The following is a 25293-nucleotide window of genomic DNA, read 5'->3' on the forward strand; positions in this document are numbered from 1 at the left end:
CTGGGGCCCAGCTCGATGCTTGCAGTGGGAGAAGATACAGCATTCCCATCTGCTGAATCCTCCCATCTCTTTAGAACCAGCTCCTACTCATCTGTCCAGGACTGCTCACAGCCACCTCCTCCATGAAGGCTTCCCTGCTATCCCTCAGCTCTTCCAGCACTGTTTCCTTCCCTTCTTTTGGAGTGCTGAGAAGTGATTGATAGCTAGGCCCATTTCACTGACTGGTCTGTGTGCATTTTGTGGGCTGTCTCCAATCCTCTCTGTAGCTATGAGAGAAAAGAAAAAAGAAGTGGACAGAGGAGGCAATAGGATCACAAGAGGCCTCCATGCTTGCCTTCCAGACAAGAACTCACCATGGTTTTCACACAGAATGGGGCTGAGGAAGAAAGCAAGCACTGGTTTCTGTGGCTGAGAAAAACATGGTTTTAGCTGGGCCTGTGACCTTGGAGTATCTAAAGGGAGTCCAGGCAAAGCTCTGGGCTGTAGGACTCTACTCAGGAATCACTTGACCAGGACAGGCCAAGACTCCTGAGGGGACCCTGCAACACCTGCCCCACAGACACAAAGACAGAGAGCCCACAAAAAGGTCAGGAGGGTGGAGGCCACTGGGCATCTCAAAGCCCAGACAACTGGGCTTTAAAAGAAGGGGTCACTGTAGGTTCTGTTTACAATTGTGAGCCAACACCTCCCAGAACCAAGGAAGGAGAAGCAGAATGCTGGACTCCAGACCTCTCAGATTTGCTTCATGATCAGTCCTGGGGAAACTGAGTAAGTTAAATCAAGATAAAAGATTCTAAGGTGCTTTCCAAGAATCTGAAGTCTTCTTCATGGGGACAGAGAAGGTCATCCTGGACCAGTGAGCCTGGGGCTAGGACACAAGGAAAGGAGCGTGACTATGGGACAGTCAAGACCCAGCTCTTCCAGTATAAGCTGCATGCCCACCAGCAATCCATTAAACCTCAGTCTCCCTACCTATGAAATGGAAAGAATAAGTCCTGTCAACTCTCCAGGGCTCTTTTTTTTGAAATGAGAGCTTAACTGTGAAAATGTTCTACAGGAAGTAGGTCCTTGTGCTAATGGAACATGAGAGTTACAATACCCACCTAGTCAGCTCATCCATCACCTTTTTCTACCACTCTAGCCTCCTTTCTCACCCTCTCTCTCCAGCCTTTTACTTTCCAAGGCATACCAGGCTCTCTCTCATTCCCCCACAAAGAAGCCTTCCTAAACACCTCCCTACACCTCCAGTCCAAGCCAAGTGCACCTCCCCACACCCATCAGATCTATCACACTGAACTGTAACTGCACTTTTACTTCTCTCCATAAGACAGTAAGATAACATGCACTTATGTAACAACTTGTAATAACAAGTTGTTACACAAGAAGCACACAAATATTAATATTAGTTAAAAAAATAAGAAAGCTCAGATCAAATTATGACTGTTTCAGGGAGGCTAATATGAACCAATAAAGAAGAAATATTTAGTAATAAGATATTCAAGAATGAATCACAATCTTGCTAAGTACTGAGTTCCCCATCACTGGAGGTATTCAAGGAAATCTTGAGGATCATCCACCAGGGTCAAGGATGGGATTCTCAAACCAGCAAGGAGTTTGCATGTGATGGTGTTATGTTTTGTGTGAATTGGTGGCACACCCAATGGTTTTAGGTGAGCCCCAATCTAATATTTTATATCTTAAGAGGTGTGTTTTTCTTTTCATTTACTTTTATACTTGTTCTTAGTAAATGATCCTGATTTTCCATCCATGGTATTTAAATAAAAGATTGAGTTGATTTAAAGAAAAATACTAAATAAATTAATAATACAAGTGGTATGGAGATTTGGCAAAATCAAGAAAGTGGCAGCTAAATGATGTCTGGGAAACATGGTGTTGCAGGTGTGTTAAGCAGTCTTACAAGAATATATGGCCCTTGGAAATAAAAACCTACTCAAATCTTCATCACTTTCCACTACATTAAACCATAATACGAATTTAAACAATATAGAATGAGCTAGATTCTTACCTCGAGACTAGAAAATGGGCACTATCAGAAGTACCAAAAAGAGGGTGGATCTCTCAGATGAAATTAATTATGTAGAAAAAAAGAGAAATATCTGTAGAAGTAGAAGTGGCCTAAGAGTGTTGCCATATTTAGAAATGTTGGGGACACACATGTACTAAAAACTCATTCTTTATTTACTTGAAATTCAAATTTAACTGAGTGTCCTGTAATCTATCTGGTAATCCTAAGTAACCATCTAAGCCAGAGATGATAAGTAGGCTTGAGCCCACGTGACATCATTAACAGGCTGACGGTGGCTGGCAAGAGAGATGGGTTAAACCAGTGAAGAGCGTGTGGCAATCAATTCGTTATGTCTGCAATTAGCACAGGATGGGGGAAATAATGGCACCAATTCATTAATTTATCTGCCATCCTGGACTTTTCCAACTCCTCATTTTACACAGTGAGGACCAGGGAAGACAAGGGACTTGCCCAGGCTCACAGCACAAGTCCACAGCTGGGCTGAGCTAAACTCATTTGCTGCTCCATGCTGCCTACTTGGAATCAAAACAGAATGCTACCAACGCCATGATTATGTAATTTCCGACTACACTCAGTAACCATGCCCACCCACATCATCAGCCAGAATGCACACAGCCAGCCAATCCCTCCACCTGATCCAACTTACCATCATGACTACATTTGAATGCCCCAGAATAACATAAAAGACGCGAAACAAAATCCATTTAAACTAAGAGAGTTCTGTTTAAGGAGAGGTGGTTGAGATAGAAAGCACTCAGGGGTCTGAACAACCATGCTTTTCATGTGCTATCTTGGGGGCGCTCAGTAGTACAGTTTCACATTTGACAATTTGCCTTATTACAAAGCAGATATTTCACCTACTGTTCATTGAATTGGATGGAATCAAACTAAATTTGTGTCTTTATCTTTCTGTTCTCTTATATTTCTGGGCCTGAGGTTCCTTACTGCTAAAATAAGGAGACTGCACCAGGTGGATTTTTAGTTCAGCTCTCAAATTTCATGATTTTGTAACTCTATGCTTAATTTACAAACCAAGGCAAAATTCTCTCTTCAGGCGAGAAAATAAAAATCACTGGACTAGAGACGTCGCCAGAAGGGTTTTAAGCCAGCCTCTTTCACAAAGAGAATTATTTAGTCTAATTGCTTTAAGTCTCCATTTAGATACCAGCCTTTTACTTTCTGCTCTTCTTAATCAAGTTCGTTCATTAGTATTCTCATTCATTCAATAAAGCTGTTATTTTCTAGAAAAATTAGAGATGCACTTTCACTTTGACCTAGAAATTCCACTTCTAGGAATTCATCCCCAGCTTACACTCACACAAATAAAACATGTGACCAAGGTTATTCAGGTTGGCAACAACCTAAACGTCCATCAATAGGGGACCTGCTGTAATTTGTACCTGAAATGGTACAAATTACAGTGCATGTGTGCTAAGTCGCTTCAGTCGTGTCCAACTTTTTGCAGCCCTATGGACTGTAGCCCATCAGGCTCCTCTGTCCATTGGATTCTCCAGGCAAGAATACTGGAGTGGGTTTCTATGCCCTCCTCCAGGGGATTTTCCTGACCCAGGGGTTGAATCCAAGTCTCCTGTGGCTCCCGCACTGTAGGCTGATTCTTTACCGCTGAGCCACTGGAGAAGCCCACAAATTATAGTATATTCACACAAAGAAGTGCTATGCAGCTGTAAAAAGAATAAGCAATGTCTTTAGGTAGTGATAAAACAGTAAGCTCCAGGAAAATTAAGTGAGAAAGCAACTTGCCAAATAGCATATATATAGTGTGTTCACTTTTATATAAGGAGAAAGAAAAATAAACCCACATGTGCATGCATTTGTGCTTATTTGCAACAAGAAACACTAGAAGAATAAGTTTGAAACTAACAAAAATTGTTATCTACAGAGGTGGCATGGAATAAGAGGGATGCTAGATTGGAGCCAAGAATTCTCTGCTTGTCGAATAATCTTGACTATAGAGTCATATAAGTTGTAAACACTTTACACGCTTTCCCAGAGGTCATACAATCAATTTAAAACATAACACCAAAAATAAGGCACTTAAACACACATCTATCTGTTTTGAAGCAATTCAATAAATTGTAATCAAATTCAACTGAAATTAACGACACTGAACTCATCCAACTGGATATGTACAAAGACTGTGTGTTAGCTGGAATTCTCCAAGAAACTATTGCAGGATAAGCTGAAATGGTACAATTATTCAGATGAAGGAGAGAAATAAATATTTTAAAATGCCTTAAACCACATTTTGCAATCACAGCCTAGTAAGAGAGGATCTGAGAAACAGTAACTCTAGATAGGTTAGTTTGGAATGCACCTAACAGGAAACATCAATCACAGGAAAGTTAAATTAATTTAATTAAATGTAAATTAATTTTTAAAATTTAATTTAAAAATTTGTTTATAGTTTTAAAATAAAATTAATTATCAATAGGAAAAACATCAAACCCTGAAAATTGAAAATAAAGGCACTTTAGAGTATATAAAATTTTTTTTTAAGTATATAAAGCTGCTAATGTAATCACATGGAGAAAAATCTGTAAAGGGACTTTTGGACACATCTTTATTGACTAAATAAGGAGGGCTATAGTCTCTCCCCACCCCAAACCCCACACAGATTCATAGCTTTTTATTGTGAGAATATTCAAACCTACAAAAAAGTTGAAGAAACAGTACAATGAATATCATATGTCCTTCAGCACTCACCATTTCCCATGTCTGCTTTTTCTCTATAAATACATACATATATATGAACATATATGCACACAGACATACGTATACATACAGATACATTTCTGTTTTCAGTACATTTGAAGTTAACTTAGAGACATTTTGACAGTTCACTCCTAAATAGTTCAGAATGCATCTCCTCATAATGACATTCTCCTGTATCATTACAGCATTATTATCACACTAATGAAAACGAACAGTAATTCAGTATTATCTAATGAATAGTCCACGTTCAGATTTCTTCAATTTCCCAAATATGCCCTTTACATTTTAAACATTCAGGATCCCATCGACACATGAGCCTTGCCTTTGATTATTATGTATTTTTTTCAGTCTCTTTTCATCTAAACCAGTGCTCTGCCCTTCTGCTACTGTTCTTGTTTTCTGCAACATTAACTTCTTGGAAGAATCCAGGCCAGGTGAATTGTAGGATGTCCTATATTTGCATGATTATCTTCTGATGGTCAGATTCAAATTAAACATTTTTTTGCTCAAAACATTAAAAATTATAGTTGGAACCTGAGTTCACTGAAAAAACCTAGAAGCAGTGAATCCCAGTGGCAATGAGCATGCCTAGCATGCAGGTCTTAGTTTGAAAACATGATTCCCCATCAGAAAGAATCAGGGCTGTTGGGAGAAATAGCTAACTCCAAGTCTGCTGCTGCTGCTGCTGCTAAGTCACTTCAGTCATGTCCGACTCTGTGAGACCCACAGACGGCAGCCCACCAGGCTCCCCTGTCCCTGGGATTCTCCAGGCAAGAACACTGGAGTGGGTTGCCATTTCCTTCTCCAATGCATGAGAGTGAAAAGTGAAAGTGAAGTCACTCAGCCATGTCCGACCCTCAGTGACCCCATGGACTGCAGCTTTCCAGGCTCCTCCGTCCATGGGATTTTCTAGGCAGGAGTACTGGAGTTGGGGTGCCATTGCCTTCTCCGGCTAAGGCAGGTAAAATAGTAAGCACCCAGACTGACAGCAGAGAAAGGAGGAAGGGAGAGAAGCGGGCAGGAGGAAGGAGAAAAATGGTCAAAAGGGAACACTCTTTTGTAGATAAGAATATCAGCTTAAATGTGGAAGGAAAAATAGAACTAGAAAATGACCATTTTGCAACCCCAATATAATTAACAATGATTCAGGCAAGGACCATCAACAGATGCTAAAACCAAAGATCATGGGGGACAGGATATTCACATGGTCTCAAAGTTTCACCCCACAGATTACATCAAAATTACTAAGGGGAAAAGGTATTGTTACAATAAATGTAGCAGATACCACTTTAACCTAGTGATCAAACTTAGCATCACTGATAAGAGTTCACACGTGGGCCTCCTAACACGCTGCACTGATTTAAAAAATGTAGCTTCACCTTGCCCAAACTGATACTTAGGAATATATCTACCTAAAGAAACTAAAGACCTATATATAGAAAACTATAAAACACTGATGAAAGAAATCAAAGAGGACACTAATAGATGGAGAAATATACCATGTTCATGGATCGGAAGAATCAATATAGTGAAAATGAGTATACTACCCAAAGCAATTTACAAATTCAATGCAATCCCTGTCAAGCTACCAGCAACATTTTTCACAGAACTAGAACAAATAATTTCAAGATTTGTATGGAAATACAAAAAACCTCGAATAGCCAAAGCAATCTTGAGAAAGAAGAATGGAACTGGAGGAATCAACTTGCCTGACTTCAGGCTCTACTACAAAGCCACAGTCATCAAGACAGTATGGTACTGGCACAAAGACAGACATATAGATCAATGGAACAAAATAGAAAGCCCAGAGATAAATCCACACGCATATGGACACCTTATCTTTGACAAAGGAGGCAAGAATATACAATGGAGTAAAGACAATCTCTTTAACAAGTGGTGCTGGGAAAACTGGTCAACCACTTGTAAAAGAATGAAACTAGATCACTTTCTAACACCCCACACAAAAATAAACTCAAAATGGATTAAAGATCTAAATGTAAGACCAGAAACTATAAAACTCCTAGAGGAGAACATAGGCAAAACACTCTCAGACATAAATCACAGCAGGATCCTCTATGATCCACCTCCCAGAATACTGGAAATAAAAGCAAAAATAAACAAATGGGATCTAATTAAAATTAAAAGCTTCTGCACAACAAAGGAAAATATAAGCAAGGTGAAAAGACAGCCTTCTGAATGGGAGAAAATAATAGCAAATGAAGCAACTGACAAACAACTAATCTCAAAAATATAGAAACAACTTCTGCACATCAATTCCAGAAAAATAAACGACCCAATCAAAAAATGGGCCAAAGAACTAAATAGACATTTCTCCAAAGAAGACATATGGATGGCTAACAAACACATGAAAAGATGCTCAACATCACTCATTATTAGAGAAATGCAAATCAAAACCACAATGACGTACCACTTCACACCAGTCAGAATGGCTGCGATCCAAAAATCTGCAAGCAATAAATGCTGGAGAGGGTGTGGAGAAAAGGGAACCCTCCTACACTGTTGGTGGGAATGCAAACTAGTACAGCCACTATGGAGAACAGTGTGGAGATTCCTTAAAAAATTGCAAATAGAACTACCTTATGACCCAGCAATCCCACTGCTGGGCATACACACCGAGGAAACCAGAATTGAAAGAGACACATGTACCCCAATGTTCATCGCAGCACTGTTTATAATAGCTAGGACATGGAAACAACCTAGATATCCATCAGCAGATGAATGGATAAGAAAGCTGTGGTACATATACACAATGGAGTATTACTCAGCCGTTAAAAAGAATTCATTTGAATCAGTTCTGATGAGATGGATGAAACTGGAGCCGATTATACAGAGTGAAGTAAGCCAGAAAGAAAAACACCAATACAGTATACTAACACATATATATGGAATTTAGGAAGATGGCAATGACGACCCTGTATGCAAGACAGGGAAAGAGACACAGATGTGTATAATGGACTTTTGGACTCAGAGGGAGAGGGAGAGGGTGGGGTGATTTGGGAGAATGACATTCTAACATGTATACTATCATGTAAGAATTGAATTGCCAGTCTATGTCTGATGCAGGATACAGCATGCTTGGAGCTGGTGCATGGGGATGACCCAGAGAGATGTTATGGGGAGGGAGGTGGGAGGGGGGTTCATGTTTGGGAACGCATGTAAGAATTAAAGATTTTAAAATAAAAAAAAAAAGAATCTAATTGTGAAGAAACAAATTCAGATTCTGGTCTTGTGGGACATTTTATAAAATAACTAGCTTGGGATTTTCAAGAAGGTCAATATCCCAAAAGCATCCCCCACCGCAACTCCCACCAAAGTAGGAGGAATGTTCTAGGTTAAAGAGACTAAGCACATAACATAACACATCCTCCCAGCTGGACCCTTGATCCCTTCCCACCTACCTTGACAAATAAATGGCAAAAGGGACATTTTGGGGACAAGTTGGATAATTTGAATACAGACCATAAATTAGGTAGCATTATTGTATCACTGTTAGTTTTTTAGATGTGATAATTATACTATTGTTAAATAAGAGAATATAATTGCTCTTAGGAAATTCATGCTGACATATTTGGGGATGAAATATTGCCTCTGCAAAGTATCATCAAGTGCTTTAATGAAAAATAAGAGAGTAGTGGCAGGGTCAGGCAGAGGGAGAGAGAGGGATAGGGAAATGCATAAGGCAAAATGCAAACAACTGGAGAATCTACATGAAGGGTGTATGAGGCTCACTGTACTCGCTTTTAACTTTTTTGATGGGTTTGAACTTTTTCAAAATAAAAAGCTGGAAAGAAAATTTGGAGGAAAATCAGAAACATAAATAGAGAAGGAAAACGGCTTTAATGTCTCTATTAAAAAAATGTCTGCAACTGATTGGAATACAGTCCATTTAATATATTTTTAAAAATCCATGAATTCACAATGTTACTTTCCTAAAAGTGAGAGATTAAGAAAGAAGGAACTCCCAAACAAAAACAAACAAGGAGTCCTTGGAGGTTTTCCTGTATTCCAGGCCACATGCTGGCTCTGGGATTCCAGGAGTGCCAGCAAAGGAGATGTGACCTCACCCTCATGAAGGGAGCTGACAGCACTCAGGCAGGCTCAACACTGAACCAGGAACTGAACCTGCGATGATGTTGCAGGGCTGGGAGAGGCAGGTGCCATGGACGTGTCTATTGGAGGCTGTGATCTGCCTAGAAAGGCTTTGCAGAGAAGTGGTGTTGAAACTGAGAACTGAGCAAAGATCCCTTCTTGCTAGTGTGGGTGCAGGGTCAAGCTGGGGCTGCTTTGCTGTGCTGAAGGTCTGGGCACCCATTACTCTAGCAAGGCACCTGGGGTTTTTGAAGAAACCCAGGACAAGAAGGGAGCTGTCTTTTGGTTATGCAAAGCCATGTAACAGTTTGTGTGGGAAGCTGGGGGAAGTTTGAGAAAATGATGCCTATATCTGCATCTGGGCATAATGTCTCAATAATCACCTGACCTCAGATTGTTTTCCTTAAGTTGAGTGCTTCCTACTGAATAAGGCTCAACCTCGGCATCAGGGAAATAATCAATTATTTAATCTTCTTAGTAAACAGATTCAAGGCAAAAGCCTTCTGTATAATTCAAAATGAAAGTAGGCTATGCTCTATTTAAAAAAAAAATCAAGCCATTCATTACAAAACCACCAAGAGTAGAGCTCTAAGTACTATATGCTTGAAATACTTAGCATGTTATTGATTTTTATGACAACCAGTCCATCTATTTTCTGAGTTCAAAGGAACCATTCATTTTTTATATACAACAAGTTACTGGATGAGTAATAGGTCTAAAAGTGTGTGTGTGTGTGTGTGCACATCATGAATGATTTACAAGGAGAACACAGGTCTGCACAGAGACTCACACCAGCCTGGGTCGTCATCTGCTGACAGGCAAGTTGGGCTGAGGAGGAACCCCAGAGACATGGAGGGAGCCCCTACTCCTATACCCAGAGGTCTGCTCGCAGCAGGAAGCAGGGAAAGTCTTTCTCTTTGCATCTCATTTTCCTCATTCTGCCTCACTAGGATGACACCCGTTCTTCCCTCCCCACAGTGTTGCCCTGAGGACTGGATGAAGTTGTGAGAGGCAGTGCACCAGTGGATGCCAGCACAGGCTCACAGCTACTTCATGCCGGCAATCCCTTGGCAAGACACTCAAGCTCTCTGTGCCTCTGTCTCTTCATCTGTGAAATGAGGAGAGTGTGTCCAGCTCGTGGGGTTGGTGTGTGGAGAAAATGAGCTCATTTATGAACAGTGTTTAGAACTGTGCCTGCCCCATAGCCAAGGCCATTGAAATGTAGACCAGTGGTACTGCAAATTGATTTTGTAACATGCCACCCAGATGTGTTCACTCATGCTTTCTGAGTACCGACTAAGTGCCAGGTCCTATGCAAGGTCCTTTGGGTACAGCCAGGACTCAAGGAGTTCACAGAAGGAGTTCACAGTGCGGTGGGTAACACGCAGTCCTCATCAGAGAACTGCGACCTACTGAAGAAATGGCAGAGATGAAATAAGTGAAGAAAAGGCAAAGAGAGGTGGCAAGGAGCTCCTGCAGCTGGAGCAGGTTGGGGAAGATCAGAGATCTGCAAGGAGACGGCACTTGAACTAAATATCAGAAAATGCAGAGGACTCTGCCAGGTGCAGAGGGGAATCGAGAGGGCATGAGCAGTGGACACAGCGTAGGCAAGGGCCTGGGAGCTGCAGAGAGCAGGTTCTATCCCTCAGCATGCGGGGAAGGAAGAGAGGGAGACCCAACAGAATGCTGGCCCCGCAGCTCTGTCACCATTTGTGGTGTGACCTCATGCAGGCTGTCTCACCTCTCTGGGGTCACTCCCTTCCCCTTGTAGTGCAGGGTTCTCTGCCTGGAGAGCTCTGGGGCACGCTGCCACACCTAAGTGGTAAGCTGCTTAGAAATGGCAGGGGAACCAGGCCCCAGGCTGTGAGCCCCTGGGGGAGGGAATTGCATGCAGGGCCCAGGAGGGAAGCTACCAGAGTGAAGGCAGGTGCTGATGGCTCTGAGCCACAGGAGATACAGAGAATCAGGACACAACATTACCAAGGTTATCTGGCCCATCAGCTGGCCCACCCCTCTCTGTTGATGATAGGGGCCCAGAAACGGATGCACTGAGGAGGGAGCCGGCCCAGACCCCACAGCCCTGCCCCTAGCTGGGAGTCAGAGCAGGAGGCCGTGTGGGTGCCCTGGTCCTTGAAGGAGTATGAGCATGGATCATGTCAGGTCATCTTACAACCAGCCAGCTCAGCACACCGAGGTCTCGAACGAGGAGCCGAGCATGGGAAAGGCTAAATTATCTGCCAAACAGCTCAGTTCAGTCGCTTGGTCGTGTCTGACTCTTTACAACCCCATAGACTGCAGCACGCCAGGGTTCTCTGTCCATGACCACCTGCTAACAAGTGCCAGGGCCTGGATGGGAATCCCAGCCCATGTGACCAAAGCCCAAGAAAAACACCACTATTATTAAGAGTTGACCAAGCACGTCAGCCCCTCTGGGCCTCCGTATCCTCATCTGTACAAATGGGCACAAGCCCATCTTATCAAACAGGACTAGGAAGGGGCCGTCAGTGCCACACTGTAACACAAACCCTGTTTTTTTTGGCCTCAGAGCAACCAAGCATTCTAGGCTTTGCCCCACATGAGTGTCACTACCGTCCTGGGAGGAAAGCAGACAATCACAGATAGGATGCTCAGGCTCCAGCAAGGGGAGGTGGTTTGCATAAAGCCATCCAGCTGAAGACGGCAGGCCCAGGATGGCCAGCCAGGAGTCCTTGTGTTGAGCCAGTGCCCTCTCCTTTGTTCCCTGTGTGGAACCACAGGTCCCCTCTGGGCTCCTGGCCACCATGGCTGAAAGAGCCTCCCAGGTCAGCCTGTCACACTAAGGCTCGAGCAGCACAGTTTGACAAGAGCCCTGTGGTCCCTGATGCTGACTGCAGGGATGTCCAGAGGAGCTGAGAACGCTACTGCAACTGCATTTCCGCTCTGACATTCCAAAAGCGGATCCTCAGCCTGAATCCGGAGAAGGCAATGGCACCCCACTCCAGTACTCTTGCCTGGAAAATCCCATGGATGGAGGAGCCTGGAAGGCTGCAGTCCATGGGGTCGCGAAGAGTTGGACACAACTGAGCAACTTCCTTTTCACTTTTCACTTTCATGCGTTGGAGAAGGAAATGGCAACCCACTCCAGCGTTCTTGCCTGGAGAGTCCCCTGGACAGAAGAACCTAGTGGGCTACAGTCCATGGGGTCACAAAGAGTCGGACACGATGGAGCACACATGTGCTTTGTCCTGTCACCCTGTTTTACATGCTGGTCCTCCTGGAGGGACTTCCTTTTATGATTCCCTTTCCAGTTCTTTCCAGATTCAACTTGTAATTCCAGACTCGGCTCAACATAATGTGCAGTTGTGCTGCTTCCTAGCAGCATCAGCCGTACCATAAGCAGTGCGAGTAATTTATTTATTTAGAATGAATTATTTACACCCAGCATATTTCCAGGCGGTGAGAGACGCATCAACAATGAAGCCATTGGAGTTACACGCTGGGAACTGATATTACTTTAGATACCGTGGTCTTGAATTAAAAATGGGGGTCAGAACCCTGAATTGAATCTTTTAGCAGATGGACAAGAAAGATATGGGTTGGGTCGTTGGCAGGAATAGACTGGAAACCGCCATGCATTCGATAACATCGTGCTCTTCACTTCTGCTTCTCTGAAAACTCAACCAGGAAAGAGGGTATGCACATTGCTTACAGATGCCTTGGGCTTGTTTGGCCTCTCCTGCAGGGTCTCTGTTTTAATCTCACTGTTCTGAATCACCTTCCCGGTTTGTGATAGTTCATTTCACCCACAAAACTTTTAACCTGGAGACAAATGGAGACACAGTTTCTCAAGGAGTTCCTCCTTGCCTGGGGCCTGGCTGGCATTTCAGATGCCAAAGCATCAGTAATGGTAACATGAATCTTCATCTATAGGGGCTGCAGTCTGAAAAGGGCCATCACCTGCTCCACCTTCCCTGTCCTACCTGATGCTCTCAGTGGCCCCAGAAGGGCAGGTTTAGTTAGCCCATTTCACAGATGAGTTCTAGGAGCCTGCCGATTTGCCCAAGCCTACTGTCAGTGAGAGACATAGGAGGGACAAAGACCCAGAGCTTCTAGATTCCTGGCCTCTGTTCTGGCTACCAAGCCTAACTGCTCTTCTGCCAATACCACCTGTCCTGGGGTAGCTGCATTGAGCAGTGGAATTTGCCCTAGTCTGGGAGAGTGCACAGCAGGCGCTGCACTTGTTAAATAAAGGAATGAATAAGTAAATATGAGCATGAATGAATGGAAACAGAGCACTTTCCTTTCCCCACAGACTATCAATGGGCTCTGCCAGGATCCTGGCTGAGGGCTCATACTTCCTCCCACCCATCTGCATGTAAACCAAGAGCTGGAAACCTTCGCTCCCCTCATAAACGACCCTCTACGTGCTCTCAGAACCTTTCTTTACTGCACCAGGCCTCCGATGTCACTGCCATGAAGGGCCATCCGTAATCTCCAGTCCTCAGGGTTTCCCCGCCCCCCTCCACACAGCCCATAGTGCACGCTTTTAATATTTCTTCTCTTTCTCCTCCCCCACCTTTCTTTCTTTCTTTTGTTTAATGAATCCAGAAGGTGGAAGCATCTCATAGATTATTAATGTGCTAAATGGCCCCTCTGGAGACCAGCGCCAAGAAATGGCTCCAACCCGCCCTGGATTATTGGCCTCCATTCTCTTTCTTAGAGAGCCATGCAGCAGCAGCAAAGTTCCTAGCCATGCCTAAGCACGCCATGGCTCCTAAGTGGTTTTCAATCAGGTCCACAGTTCCCATTGCCCACTCCATGGCAAGGGCGTGGCAGTCACGTGGGCTGGGCAGTGGCAGGATTCCGGCCTGTTGGATTTTGACCCTAGGGGGCTGAGAAGCAGAGTCATGTGCACCTTGAGTGTCTTGCTGAAGAACCCCTATCCTGCCCGCTATGCCTTTGTTTCGGGTCTGCAGTGCCAGAGTAAATAACCTTTGCTGTTGACGCAAAATGGGGGCTATCATCAGAGGTCTGCTTCTGGGAGGAGTCCCTCACACTGTGACATTGTCACATCATGACATCATAAGAGCAGCAACTGTTTCGCAATCTCTAAAGGTGCTTTCAGCTAAAAAAGGAAACACCTTCATTGATTCTCACAGCTGTACAGAACATATGAGGCTACTTTGCTATTTCCATTTTACATGAGAGAGAAAAGTGAGGCTGAGAAAGAGAAAATAAGACCAGGGGGTAATTACAAAGCTCTAGAGAATGAGCCATGGGATCTAGCTTTGCTGTGAAAACTTGGTTAAGATCCTACCCACTGTGGGCCTCTGTTCCCAGTCTATACAGTGGGGAGACTGGACCCAGTGATTGCTAAAACCTGATGCCTTTCTATGAATACATATCAAAGTCCACAAACCACAGCTAAGTAAGAAACAATCTCTTGATTTCTCAGGCAACCAACAGCTTTCATAAGATAATCACATGAGAAAATCAAGTCAGATGACAAATTTGCTGTTCCTCTAACAGAAATGGCATTGACCAACAGTTTAGAGCTATGCTAGAATTCAGTAAATAGCAAAGGGCCTGATTTAGAGTTTTCACAGATTTGTTTTTTTAATGTCAAAACCAAGCATGATTCAGATTTTTCAGAAATCAAGTCCTAAATGTGCCAACATTTACACAGTCGGGGTTCTCCGGTTCACATGCCCTCCTCACCTCCACTCCCTCACGAGAGCTCTGCCAAGGAGACCGCCCCATCACACAAACTGAAATGGTCCTGCCCAGGAAGGTTCTCGAGGGAGTGTTGGGGCCGTCCAAGGGGCAGGGTGGGCTGCCTGCTGAGGGGAGGCTTGGGACAGTGCCAGGAGAAACGCATCTACAATTTAATAATCTGCTCCAGCTGCCTTTTAAAGGACAGGCTCTGCGGGATACGGTTCTTGACGAAAGAGTGTTTGCGTTTTCCAGCGAGCAGCCCTTTATCCCTTCAGGAACCTGACTGTATTTTCATCAGCGAGACTATTTCTGTCTGCAAGCTGAGGCAACTATCATCTCACTCCCTAGAAAGAATTTTGTCCTGGTCTCAGGGTGTGAACCCTCTCTGGCCACATCTCTTGCATTTTTGCTGGCTTTGCTTCCATCTCTTGTTCAAGCTACCCTGCCTCCATCTTTCCCACCCAGCTCCAAATCCTCCCACTCATCCCCAGGCTCCGTGCTTTCAGGGGGACAGACTACACTGGGGGGGAGGTTTATAGAATGTCTCCAAAACTGTGCAAGGCAGAGTCAGAAGCTAGCCACCTTCAGATCTCCAAGGAAAGGATTCTGAGCAGGTCTGAAAACATTTTCAAAGGAAGCATATCAGTTACAGAGCATCAGGGCCAGAAATGGGAGATATGGGCTAAAGCCAAGCCAGAGATCATTTCAGATGTCCCTTCACATCCTTTTACCAAAGGGCTGCAGCTGGAAAGCCCTCAGGTCCCTCTGAGTCTGAGTCCAAGTCTGCCCTCATCATTAGGGATGAGCCTAAGGTGCAGAAGTCAGGCATCCAGCTCCAGGGACCACTCAAGATCTGAGTCAGGACCACACCAGGCCCTGCCCTCCGGCTGCTTGAGGCAGGGGGTGGAGGGAGGTGCAGCCACAAGGCAGCAAATGCCAAGGGAAGACTATGCAGGTAAGGGAGCACAGGGGAAGGAACAGGAAGCTTCACAGAGGAAGAAGCAGCCAAACTGCATCTGGAAGAATGAGCAAGCTCTGCCAGGCGGAGGGACCAAGTGGCCGCTGGATGAAGGAGCAGGTGGGTGACAAACAGAGGGGCGAGATGAAGGAGAACTTCTTGCCACGCCATGGGCTGTGGGCTTTGTCCTGGGATGTTGGCCCCAGCAGCAGCCCCTGCTGTCTCCTCCATGTCCTCTTTCCAACCGGGGCTGTGTAAATTAAACTTGTGTGAACCAGCAGCACTCGTCAGTGTTCTGAGGTTTGGGAAACAAGCAGGACTTAGAGATCACCTGGCCTAGCAAGTTCTCAGAAACCAACTGCATCTGTATCACCTGAAATGACAGTGGGGATGAAGAGTGGGGTCCACAGTCCTTGAAGGATGTGATGAATCCCTTAACCTGGACCTGCTCAGCGTGGAGCCTGGAAATTTGCATTAACACGAGCACATCCTTGGCCCTCATAAACGATGCTCACCATATAGTGTGACAGCAGCAACCTGGTGTATGCCTACTCTGGGTATTAAATCTCCCTAACAGTAGGACTGGATGAGAGCAGAATGTTCGGGGAAACTGGGCAAGAGGGAACTCACTACTTCACAGCCAGGAAGCCTGCTCCATGCCCGAGGCCTCCAGCAGCAAGGGCATGACTGCAGGGAAGCCCTGCTTCCCTCTCACTTCAGCCATGCCCCTGCATCTCCCCACCCACATCTCAGAAACCCGGCAAAGTCTCTCAAAGAGCCATGCAGCTCGAGCGACTAGGACTCCTCTGTCCTCCCCAGCGCCCTGCAGGCTATCCAGTCTGAACGTGCTGTTCTCCAACAGCCAGAACTCTACCCTCCCCAGATGCCCCTAAGGCTATGCACTGGAGGGTTTCCACTGAATTGAGGCCCAGATGTGAGCCCACACCCTGAGTGGGATCTGACCAGGAGGACAGGGACAGAGCCCGCATTGCCTGCCCTGGACTCCACGAAGATCCTCCCCTCTAGCTGGAGGAGCTGATGCTCCCAGTGACTCACATCAGGACTTAAACACTATTAGCCTCTCGATGCAGCAACCATGAATCAAGAAGCCCAGCAAAAGGCAAAAGTTAAATTTGACTGATTTTAGCACCAGGGTGAATTTTCACCCCTTTGTGGCGCAAATCTCTATTTTTGTAGCACCAGGAAACAGAAACAACTGATTGTGCATTCCAGACTGTCTCTGTCCAGCAAGCATTGTTCCCCCAAAGGGCAGTCAGAGCTCCTTTTCAATTACACAAATTACATGCATTTTCCCATTTGTGAAACTCTGTTTCAGAGCCCAGTTTTGAATAAGTTAAGGGATTGATCAAATCCCTTGAGCGACAGCAGACTCACTCACCCACCATCTTTTCAAACTCAGCCTCGGGGCGGGGGAGGGGGCAGGCGGCCCCAGAATCCAATCCACAGCAAATGGGGCTGTGTTCTCCAAGAGCAGCGGGTGCAGAAATCCTCCAGAGCTACTCTCCATCGGGACCCACATCTTTGTTCCTACCTCCTTCTTGCCTGGCTTCTCAGGCTGGGAGAAGTCTATTCTGAGCTCACCCTGTGATTCAGGTCCCTGGAACTCTCCAAATTGCTGGGCACTACCCAGTTCTTAGCCCCTTGGTGTCCCTCACCCATGCACAGCTGGAGCCCTGGATCTGCCCCAGAGTCTGGTAGCAGATGCCTAGGGCAGCGGGGGATGGAGGACGAGAATCACCCTGTGGACAATGCAGAGGGCTTCTGCTGAGCTGGAGGCCGAGGATCTGCACTGTTCTCCCAAGTCCTTGGCCTCTTCATGGTCAAGTCCACATTGTGAGAAACTTGCCGTGGAGGGTTTCAGACTCCTCAGCCTATTCCCCGCACTTAGTTCAGTTTAGCACTCTGTGAGGACCTACTTGGTACCAGGCAGGCCTTGTGCTAGGCACTGGTAACTAGGAGATGAAGAAAACAAGAGTCCTCTGCCCCCAAGAAGCTTATAGTCTAGTAGGAAACACCTGGATACAGGATAGACTATTCTCCACACAGTGTAATTCATTTATTAATGGAACACGGTATGTGATATGGAAGTGATGTAGAACCATATACATTCCTCAATCTTTTTTTCATTATCATTCTCCTAAGAAACCTGTAATTTTCCCAGTTCCACCACACTCATGAAATTGTGATACCACAGATATACTGTTTCTGCATTGTATGTATGAGTGCTAAGTCGCTTCAGTCTTATCCGATTCCTTGCAACCCTATGGACCCACCAGGCTCCTCTGTCCATGAGATTTTTCAGGCGAGAATACTGGAGTGGGTTGCCATTTCCTCCTCTAGAGGATCTTCCTGACCCAGGGATCGAATCAGCGTTTCCTGTGTCTCCTGCATTGCAGGCAGATTCTTTACCCACTGAGCCATCAGGGAAGCAATAAATAACACAGCCCCCACCTCATAACCCACTTCTTGTCTTGTTAGCTTCTCTAGGCCAGAGGCCCTCTTGTGCATGCTAAGGCCGCAGAGCTACTAGCTGCCAAGCCAGGAGTGTGCAACACTGTGGTTGCTCCTGCAGCTCCTAGAGAATTCTGAGGGGCAGACAGTTCCAAGTGAGGCTATGAGAAGGCCAGGAAGCTCCTGGATTCCTCTCTGGATGAGGCTTTTCCAGGGAACTTGGTCTCTCATGTCGAGGCAAAACATCCATCTGCAGATCCTTCCATCCCTCCCAGCCTCGCTCCCTCTATTCAACAGACACCTAATAAGGTCTGTGAAGTGAGAGGCACCAGAAGAAACAGGAGTAACGCAGGCCCGTTTTCTGTCCTCAAGGAATTCACAGCCCAACTAAATATGTCCCCATATCTGCAAAGTTCTAAGAGGAGGGAAGGCAGAGGGGCTTGGGGTGGGGTGGGCGGTGTACATGCTCTGCTAGAAATAAACAGGGGAAAGGAGGAAAAGAATTTCCAGCATGGCTACTTTAGATAGTGCAATAAGGAAAGGCTTTCTAGAAGAGGCAGCATTTAATCTGGATCTCTGAGACTGGATCGGTCTTGGCATATAGGTCACGGGAGAATGGGATATTTCAGGTGGTGGGAACAACGTTTCAGGAAAGACAAGGAACACTATGAAGTGAGGGTATTCAAGTGGATATTCAACTCTGGGAGCAGCAGAAGGCGGGGCAGGAGTGTCGACAACAATAAAGCAAGAAACCCTTATTGCTGAGGACATGCCGGGGCACAGTTCTAATCCCTGTTTAATAGTTTGGCCCACACAGCAGCCCTGTGAGGCCCATCTTCTTACTGCCCTGCTGTACACGGGGAAGGCTGAGGTTCAGAGAGGCAGCACCTGGCACAACCAGCAGGAGTCCGGCGTGCTCCTGGGAGCTGGGGAGAGCCTGCTCAAGGACAGAGAAGGTTCTTGACTCCACTAAGGTCTCAAGGCTGTCTGCAGCACCACAGACAGGTGCCCCCCGGGAAGCCAGGGGCCCTCGGCACACTTGAACCGCGCTGGGTCCCATCATGTGGCTAGGTTTGCACCAAAGCACGCTGAGCTGCTTTCCCGGCCTCAGCCACGCTTGCATCCGCCCACATTCAGCGTGGCCTGCTCCGGCCACAGTGAATGACTCACTGCTCCCCGAGCCCACGTTCCTTCCCACCTCCCGCTTTTGCCTGCCCAGTTTCCTCTGCCAGCAGCGCTCTCCTCCACGTCTCCAGCTGTTCAACGCCCTCTCCTCCCTCACAGCCAGTTCCACGTCACCTCCCCTGAGAAGCCCTCCTGAACCCAGGGCTGGCTGAGTGGGTGGCTCTCCCTTGGGAACCCGCCCTTCCCTTGTCACAGTTCTGCCACTGCTGCCTCCCTCCCCTCTGGGCCACCAGCGTGGGGCTCTACCCTCAGCACCCCATACACCCCGGGCTGGACTCACAGAGGACTTTAATCCCCATGAACAGAATGAAACCAGGCTTCCCTGGGGATTGGCTCCTGCCCACCCCTTCATTCTCATTCTCACCACCCTGACTCCCCACCCACCACTCCCACACTCCAGCCCCAGTGACCTCTTGGCTGTTCCCCCAACAAGCCAGGTTCGTTCCCCTCACAGGCTGTCTGCATTTGCTATTACATCCTGACCTCATCCAACCAATCCCTTCTCGCCCTTCAAGTCTAAGCTCCTCCGAGGGGCCTTTCCTGTGGAGGAAACAGCCACTGTTTATCCCCTCACCCTGTTTAACTCTATTCTAGCCGTTTCCTTACCCCAATCTTATTTCAAGGGTCAAACTGCCTGAGTTTAAATCTTGACTGTATTACCTATGAGTCGTGGGTCCTTGGGCAAGTTATCTAGCCTCTGTGTGCCTCGGTCTCCTTATCCATAAAATGGAATACTAATAGTACCGACAGCATAGAGCAGTTTTAGTGAGTAAATGAGTTAATGAAAATACAGGCTCAGAACGGTGTCTGATACGTTGCAAGTCCAACATACATACTATACAAGTATTGCTCTTAGTATTATTACTACTTACTTGTTTATTTTCTTACTGCCTGCCTCCCTCCTAGAATGCAAGCTCTGAAAGGGTAGGAACCATGCCTGTCCTATCCAACACTATATCCCCAGTGTCTACCCAAATTCCAGGCACATAGTAAGTTGTGTTATATTTGTTGCATGGAGGAATGGATGGTGGATGGATGGATGAAGCAGAGAAATAAAACATGTGCCTGGGCCACCACTCATCCTAGGTTCGCATTTTTTATATTTTTCTCTCACATTCCAAATAAGAGTTAGCACCGGTGATTTTCACCTGCAACAGACCATATACTCACTGGTGGAACATCTGTCTGTATAACATTTGCCAGTGTAAAGAGTAAGTAACAGCCAAAACCGCCAGGAAAGGCTTAACCAAGGAGAAAGGCAGCCTTAGCAGACCAAATAATTTCAGTGGGAGAAGGAGGTCTGGATCACCTGGTTAAGGAAATAGCTAGAGCAGGACTCTGAGGCCTGAAGGTCTTGGGTGTACTTAAGGAAAGGTGGGTTGTACATGGAGTGAGTGGCAGGGATAGAAGATGAGATTGGATAGGAGGACTAGCTGGATGTCAATGCCCCTGAAAGTCGTGCTAGGGAGTCACTGATATATCTCAAACACACAGTGATGGTGTCAGGGCTACCCTTGGAAGACCCACTGTGTTGGCCAGGACAGGACAGAGAATCAGGCCAGGAGGTGAGGACAGTGGGAGGCTGTGCAATCATCCAGAAAAGAGCAGGGGAGGCCTGAACCTGGCAATTTAGGAACCATCTTGGGCAAGGAACCATCCCTGAGAAAGACTAGTGACCAGTCAAAGACAGCTCCCCCACCAAAGGTGGCCCAGACCTTACCTGTACCAGATTCCAGCCTTGGAGGGACTCTGCGATGATGGACGTAACAGACGGACAGACTCCTCCAAACACCATCAAGTGGTTTGGCCCGTATTTTATTGCATCGTAGAAGGCTTTCAACCCTTTTGCATTGTCACACTGGGGAGCAACACACAGAAAGAGAAGCCAAAATTAGAAACAGCTTTCCCCAGGGACAGGGGCCCTATGGTGCATTCACACAAACAGAACTCCCTCATGGGAAACCGGGGTATCAGTTCTCCCGCTGTGAGGCCTCTCTTGAAGCCAGTCTTGAGCCCACACTGTGAACACAATGAGGTGTGGTCTCAGTACCCCTCTTCCTGCTTCTCCCTCCGAGCACCCTCCAAATCTAGGACCTTAGGCTCCTAGCTATCTCCCTTCAGACCACACTGAGGAAAGGGCCCCAGAACTCCTCAGCCTGGGCCTCTCCCATCACAGTCCTCTGTATTTTAAAAGAAGCTAAATCCACACCCACCAGGATGGCTATTATCAAAAAAGCAGAAAACAATAAATATTGGCAAGGATGTGGAGAAACTGAAATCTTTGTGCATTGCTGGTAGGAATATAAAATGGTGCAGCTCCCACAGAAAACAATACTGCAGTTCTCCAAAACAGAATTCAACAGAATTATTACAGGATCCAGCGTTCTGCTGCTGGGTATATACCCCTAAGAACTGAAAGCAGGGACTCAAAGAGATATTTGTATATCCATGTTCACAGCAGCATTGTTTACAGTAGCTGAAAAGTGTAAACAACCCAAATATTCATCAAGAGATGAATGGATGAACAAACTGTGATTTACACAAACAATGGAGTATTCTTCCGTCTTAAAAAAGGAAGGGAATTCTGACACATGCTAAAACGTGGATGAAACTTGAAGGCATTATGCTAAGTGAAATAAGCCAGACACAACTGGGCAAATGTAAGACTCCTCTTAGATGAGGTAACTGTAATAGTCAAATTCACAAAGATAGTTACCAGGGGCTAGAGGAGGGGGAAATGGGGAGGGTAGTGTTTAATGAGTTCCGTTTCAGTTTGGGATGATGGAAACATTCTAGAAATGGATGGGGGCTGATAGCTGCACAACAGCGTGAATATGCTTGATGTCACTGAACTGTACACCTAAAAATAAAGTGGCATTTTTTTAATGTTATATATATTTTATCAAAATAAAAAAAAGGAGGAAGAGCATGAGGTGAATCTACGTGGAAGAATTCATTCAGCAGATACTTGCCAAGCACCACTCTGTGTTCAGCCCAGGGCTAGGGGCGGAACAAGCAGAGAAACTTGGACACAGCCCCTGCCAAGGAGCTCACATGTAAGAGAGGAAAGCAGATCCTGGTGACCCGCTATGGAAATGAACAAGGACAAATGTCGTCAGATGTTGGGAGTCAATCACAGCCCACCTCCCTCCTCTCCACCTCCTCCTCTCTCGTCCAGTCGAGTGGCTGTCTCTCCCTGGACAGAGGGATTGGCTACGGACTGGGTGTCTTGCTCCCTTGACACCTAGTTAAGCCTGTTCATCACCTCACAGTCTGAGGCTTCTTTGTCAAACATAAATTAGTCCTTTTTACTCTGCTGCTTTCTGTGCACTTAAAACCCAAACTCCTATCAGAATGTAATTCTCAAAAAGGTTAAAAACATAATTCTCATGAAAATCAATAGTGGGTACACACCAACCTTTTATTTAACTCATTAATAAAGGGAATCTGCTGGACAACAAAGTGGATTCAAAAGAAAATTTGAGAGAGGGATTTTTTATAGGGAATGGAAAAACAAGAAATTAGATTGCTAAATTAGATACTAAACTGGTTAATGTCCCATGGGGCAATAAAGCTATCACTTTTAGGGACAGAAAAAGAAATTATTGAAAACCAGCACATCTTACCAGTTTTAGAGAATTGTAAGATGTCTGGGCCTTAAATTTCACTCTCCTCCCCATCAGATAACCCTAAAGCAGGGCTGTTAGAAAATGCTCTAACTGGGTTATATAATAACTATTTTGTATTACTGACTATAGTTTGGTATGATATTCTTCACCCTCCTTAACATAATGGATGCAAGAAGCCACAAGACCTAGCCCTGCCTCCCACTCTGACCTGATTTCCCTCCACTCTCTCCCTTGCTCACCAAGTACAGCCTCACCAGCCTCCTTCTTGATCCTGGAAAGGAAAAGCAATTTCTTCCTGCCTCTGGGCCTTGGCACTTGCTTTTTACTTTGACGAGAATAATATTTGCTTGGTTCTCAGCATGGCTCACTCCTCATCATTCAAGTCTCAGCTTAGCCGTCACCTCCTCAAGGAAGTCTCCACTGTTGTCTTACCGGAAATAGTCCCCACCTCCAGTCACTCTCCAACATGCCATCCTATTTAATGCTATGATGTAGTTCCTAAAATTATCTGAAGTCATCATTTCTACTTTTGTTTGTCTGTATATTCACTGTCCTTTAATTAAAAAGAAGCCACCTGAGGACAAGGCTTTTGGTCACTGTTTCCAGTTCTGTCTCCCCAGGATTTACCCAGGGGCCTCCCTAAAGACCCAGGAAGGGTCTGCTGGATGCCTGAGGGGCCCAATGACTTCCTCCCTGCATCCGTTTCCTCCCCTTCTTTCTACTTCCACATATCTCTCCCTAGTGTTGTCTTCTTGTCCATTCTGTGTCTTCCTTCTTCCCTTCGCTGCCCCGCCTTCCCCTCAAAGTGGGACCGTAAAGTGGGACCAGCGTGGGGTAGTATCTGTTGCTCTCTCCTCGTCTGTTTGAGAGACTGGACTGAGATCCACAGTGGGTGTCAACAGGGATAGAAACATGAGTCTAACGTGGTTCCTGGCCTCAGAGATCTCACTGTCCAGTGAGATAAGGGTACGGGTGGCCCCAGTAGGGGGTGGACAGGGCTCAGTGCTGGGGCAGAGGCATATGGGGGAGTGCCTGAGTGGGCTCCGGGGGCTGGGTGCTTAAGACCTAGGATGAGGACAAAGCGGCCTAGGCTAAGGTTAAAGAGCACTCTGAACATCAGCCTAGAGTATGGACAGTACTCTGGAAAGGTTCAGGAAATGATTAAATTTGAAAATTTTAATTTAATTAAATTTTTTTAGCTACCTGGCTTCCTAGGTGGCACTAGTGGTAAAGAACCTGCCTGCCAATGCAGAAGACTTAAGAGATGTGGGTTAGATCCCTGGATGGGAAGATCCCCTGGAGGAGGGCATGGCAACCCACTCCAGTATTCTTGCCTGGAGAGTCCCATGGACAGAGGAGCCTGGCAGGCTACAGTCCATAGGGTCGCAAAGGGTTGGCCACGACTGAAGTGGCTTAGCAGGCATAAAATTAGCCAAGCTAATTTTTCTTTTTGCCAAGAAAGAGAGAAGGAGAGAAAGATGGGAAGGAAGGAAGAAGGAAGGAGGGAGATCAGGAGGCAGAAAGATGAAATTCTTGTTGTTTCTTGGGGCCCTCTAATAATTGTTCCTGTTCCTTGATTGAAAGCAACACTTCCCTTCGTGGGCAGAGCGCAAGCAGATATAACAGAAAAGTTCATGTTTTAATTGTTTCTAACATGATTTACTGAATCATTTTCCATTTTAATACATTCCTATAATGACTTTAGCTTGCTTTCTAATCTGTACTAATGACAATGATGATACAGTACCACAAGATTTATAATCAAAGTTGCATTAAAATAATATTAGCAACAATGAACTTATTAATACCTGTTTGTTCAGCAAACGTTTCCCCAGTACCAAGTCCCTGCAAGACGCTTCATTAATAATGATGTCCTGGCTTCTCACAAACAGATACCTTCTGAATACGTCAACTCAAAAATCTGAGCGTATTTGGCCACAGGTATTCGAGCTGCAAAGGTTTATCTGACTCAGTTTTCACCAAGCTGTGTGGAGGGCAGAATTCTGGCTCCCATGACATCCACGGTCTTACTCTCAGGAATCTGTTATGTTTCGTGGCAAATGGGACTTTGAAGATGTGATTAAGGTTACTGATCAGCTGACCCTAAAGTGTTACCCAGGTGGCCCAGTGTATCCATACAAGCCCTGAAAAGCAGAGATGTATTTTGGCTGACAGCAGAGGGATAATCAGAGATTCAAAGCATGAGATGTACTTGACATGCTGTTGTTGGCTTGAAGTTGAATTCTGCCAATAACCTGAATAGTCGGGCCTCCAGAACCCAGCCCAGCTAACACCTTGATTTGGCCTTGGGAAGCTCTGAGCAGAGGGCTCAGCAGAGTCATGCAGGCCGGGACTTATGGACCATGGACTGTGAGACAATGTGTGGTTGTGGTGTTTAAATTTGTGGACATTTGTTGAAGCATCAGTAGAAAACTAATGTAGTGAGGTAAAATGAGAAAAATAAG

General features: G+C 45.7%; 1 protein-coding gene across 2 annotated transcripts in view; it reads right to left on the reverse strand.

The window, feature by feature from the left end:
- The window catches only part of GABBR2 (gamma-aminobutyric acid type B receptor subunit 2), a 372146-nt gene that overhangs the window by 228646 nt on the left and 118207 nt on the right, over positions 1–25293 (reverse strand). For both annotated transcript variants that reach the window (XM_005683953.3, XM_018052222.1), the window contains exon 2: positions 20920–21057. In XM_005683953.3, coding sequence (XP_005684010.3) covers positions 20920–21057 — 138 coding nt within the window. The remainder of the gene's footprint in view (positions 1–20919; positions 21058–25293) is intronic.

Source organism: Capra hircus, chromosome 8, assembly GCF_001704415.2.
Source record: "Capra hircus breed San Clemente chromosome 8, ASM170441v1, whole genome shotgun sequence".
In the NCBI taxonomy this organism is placed as follows: domain Eukaryota; kingdom Metazoa; phylum Chordata; class Mammalia; order Artiodactyla; family Bovidae; genus Capra; species Capra hircus.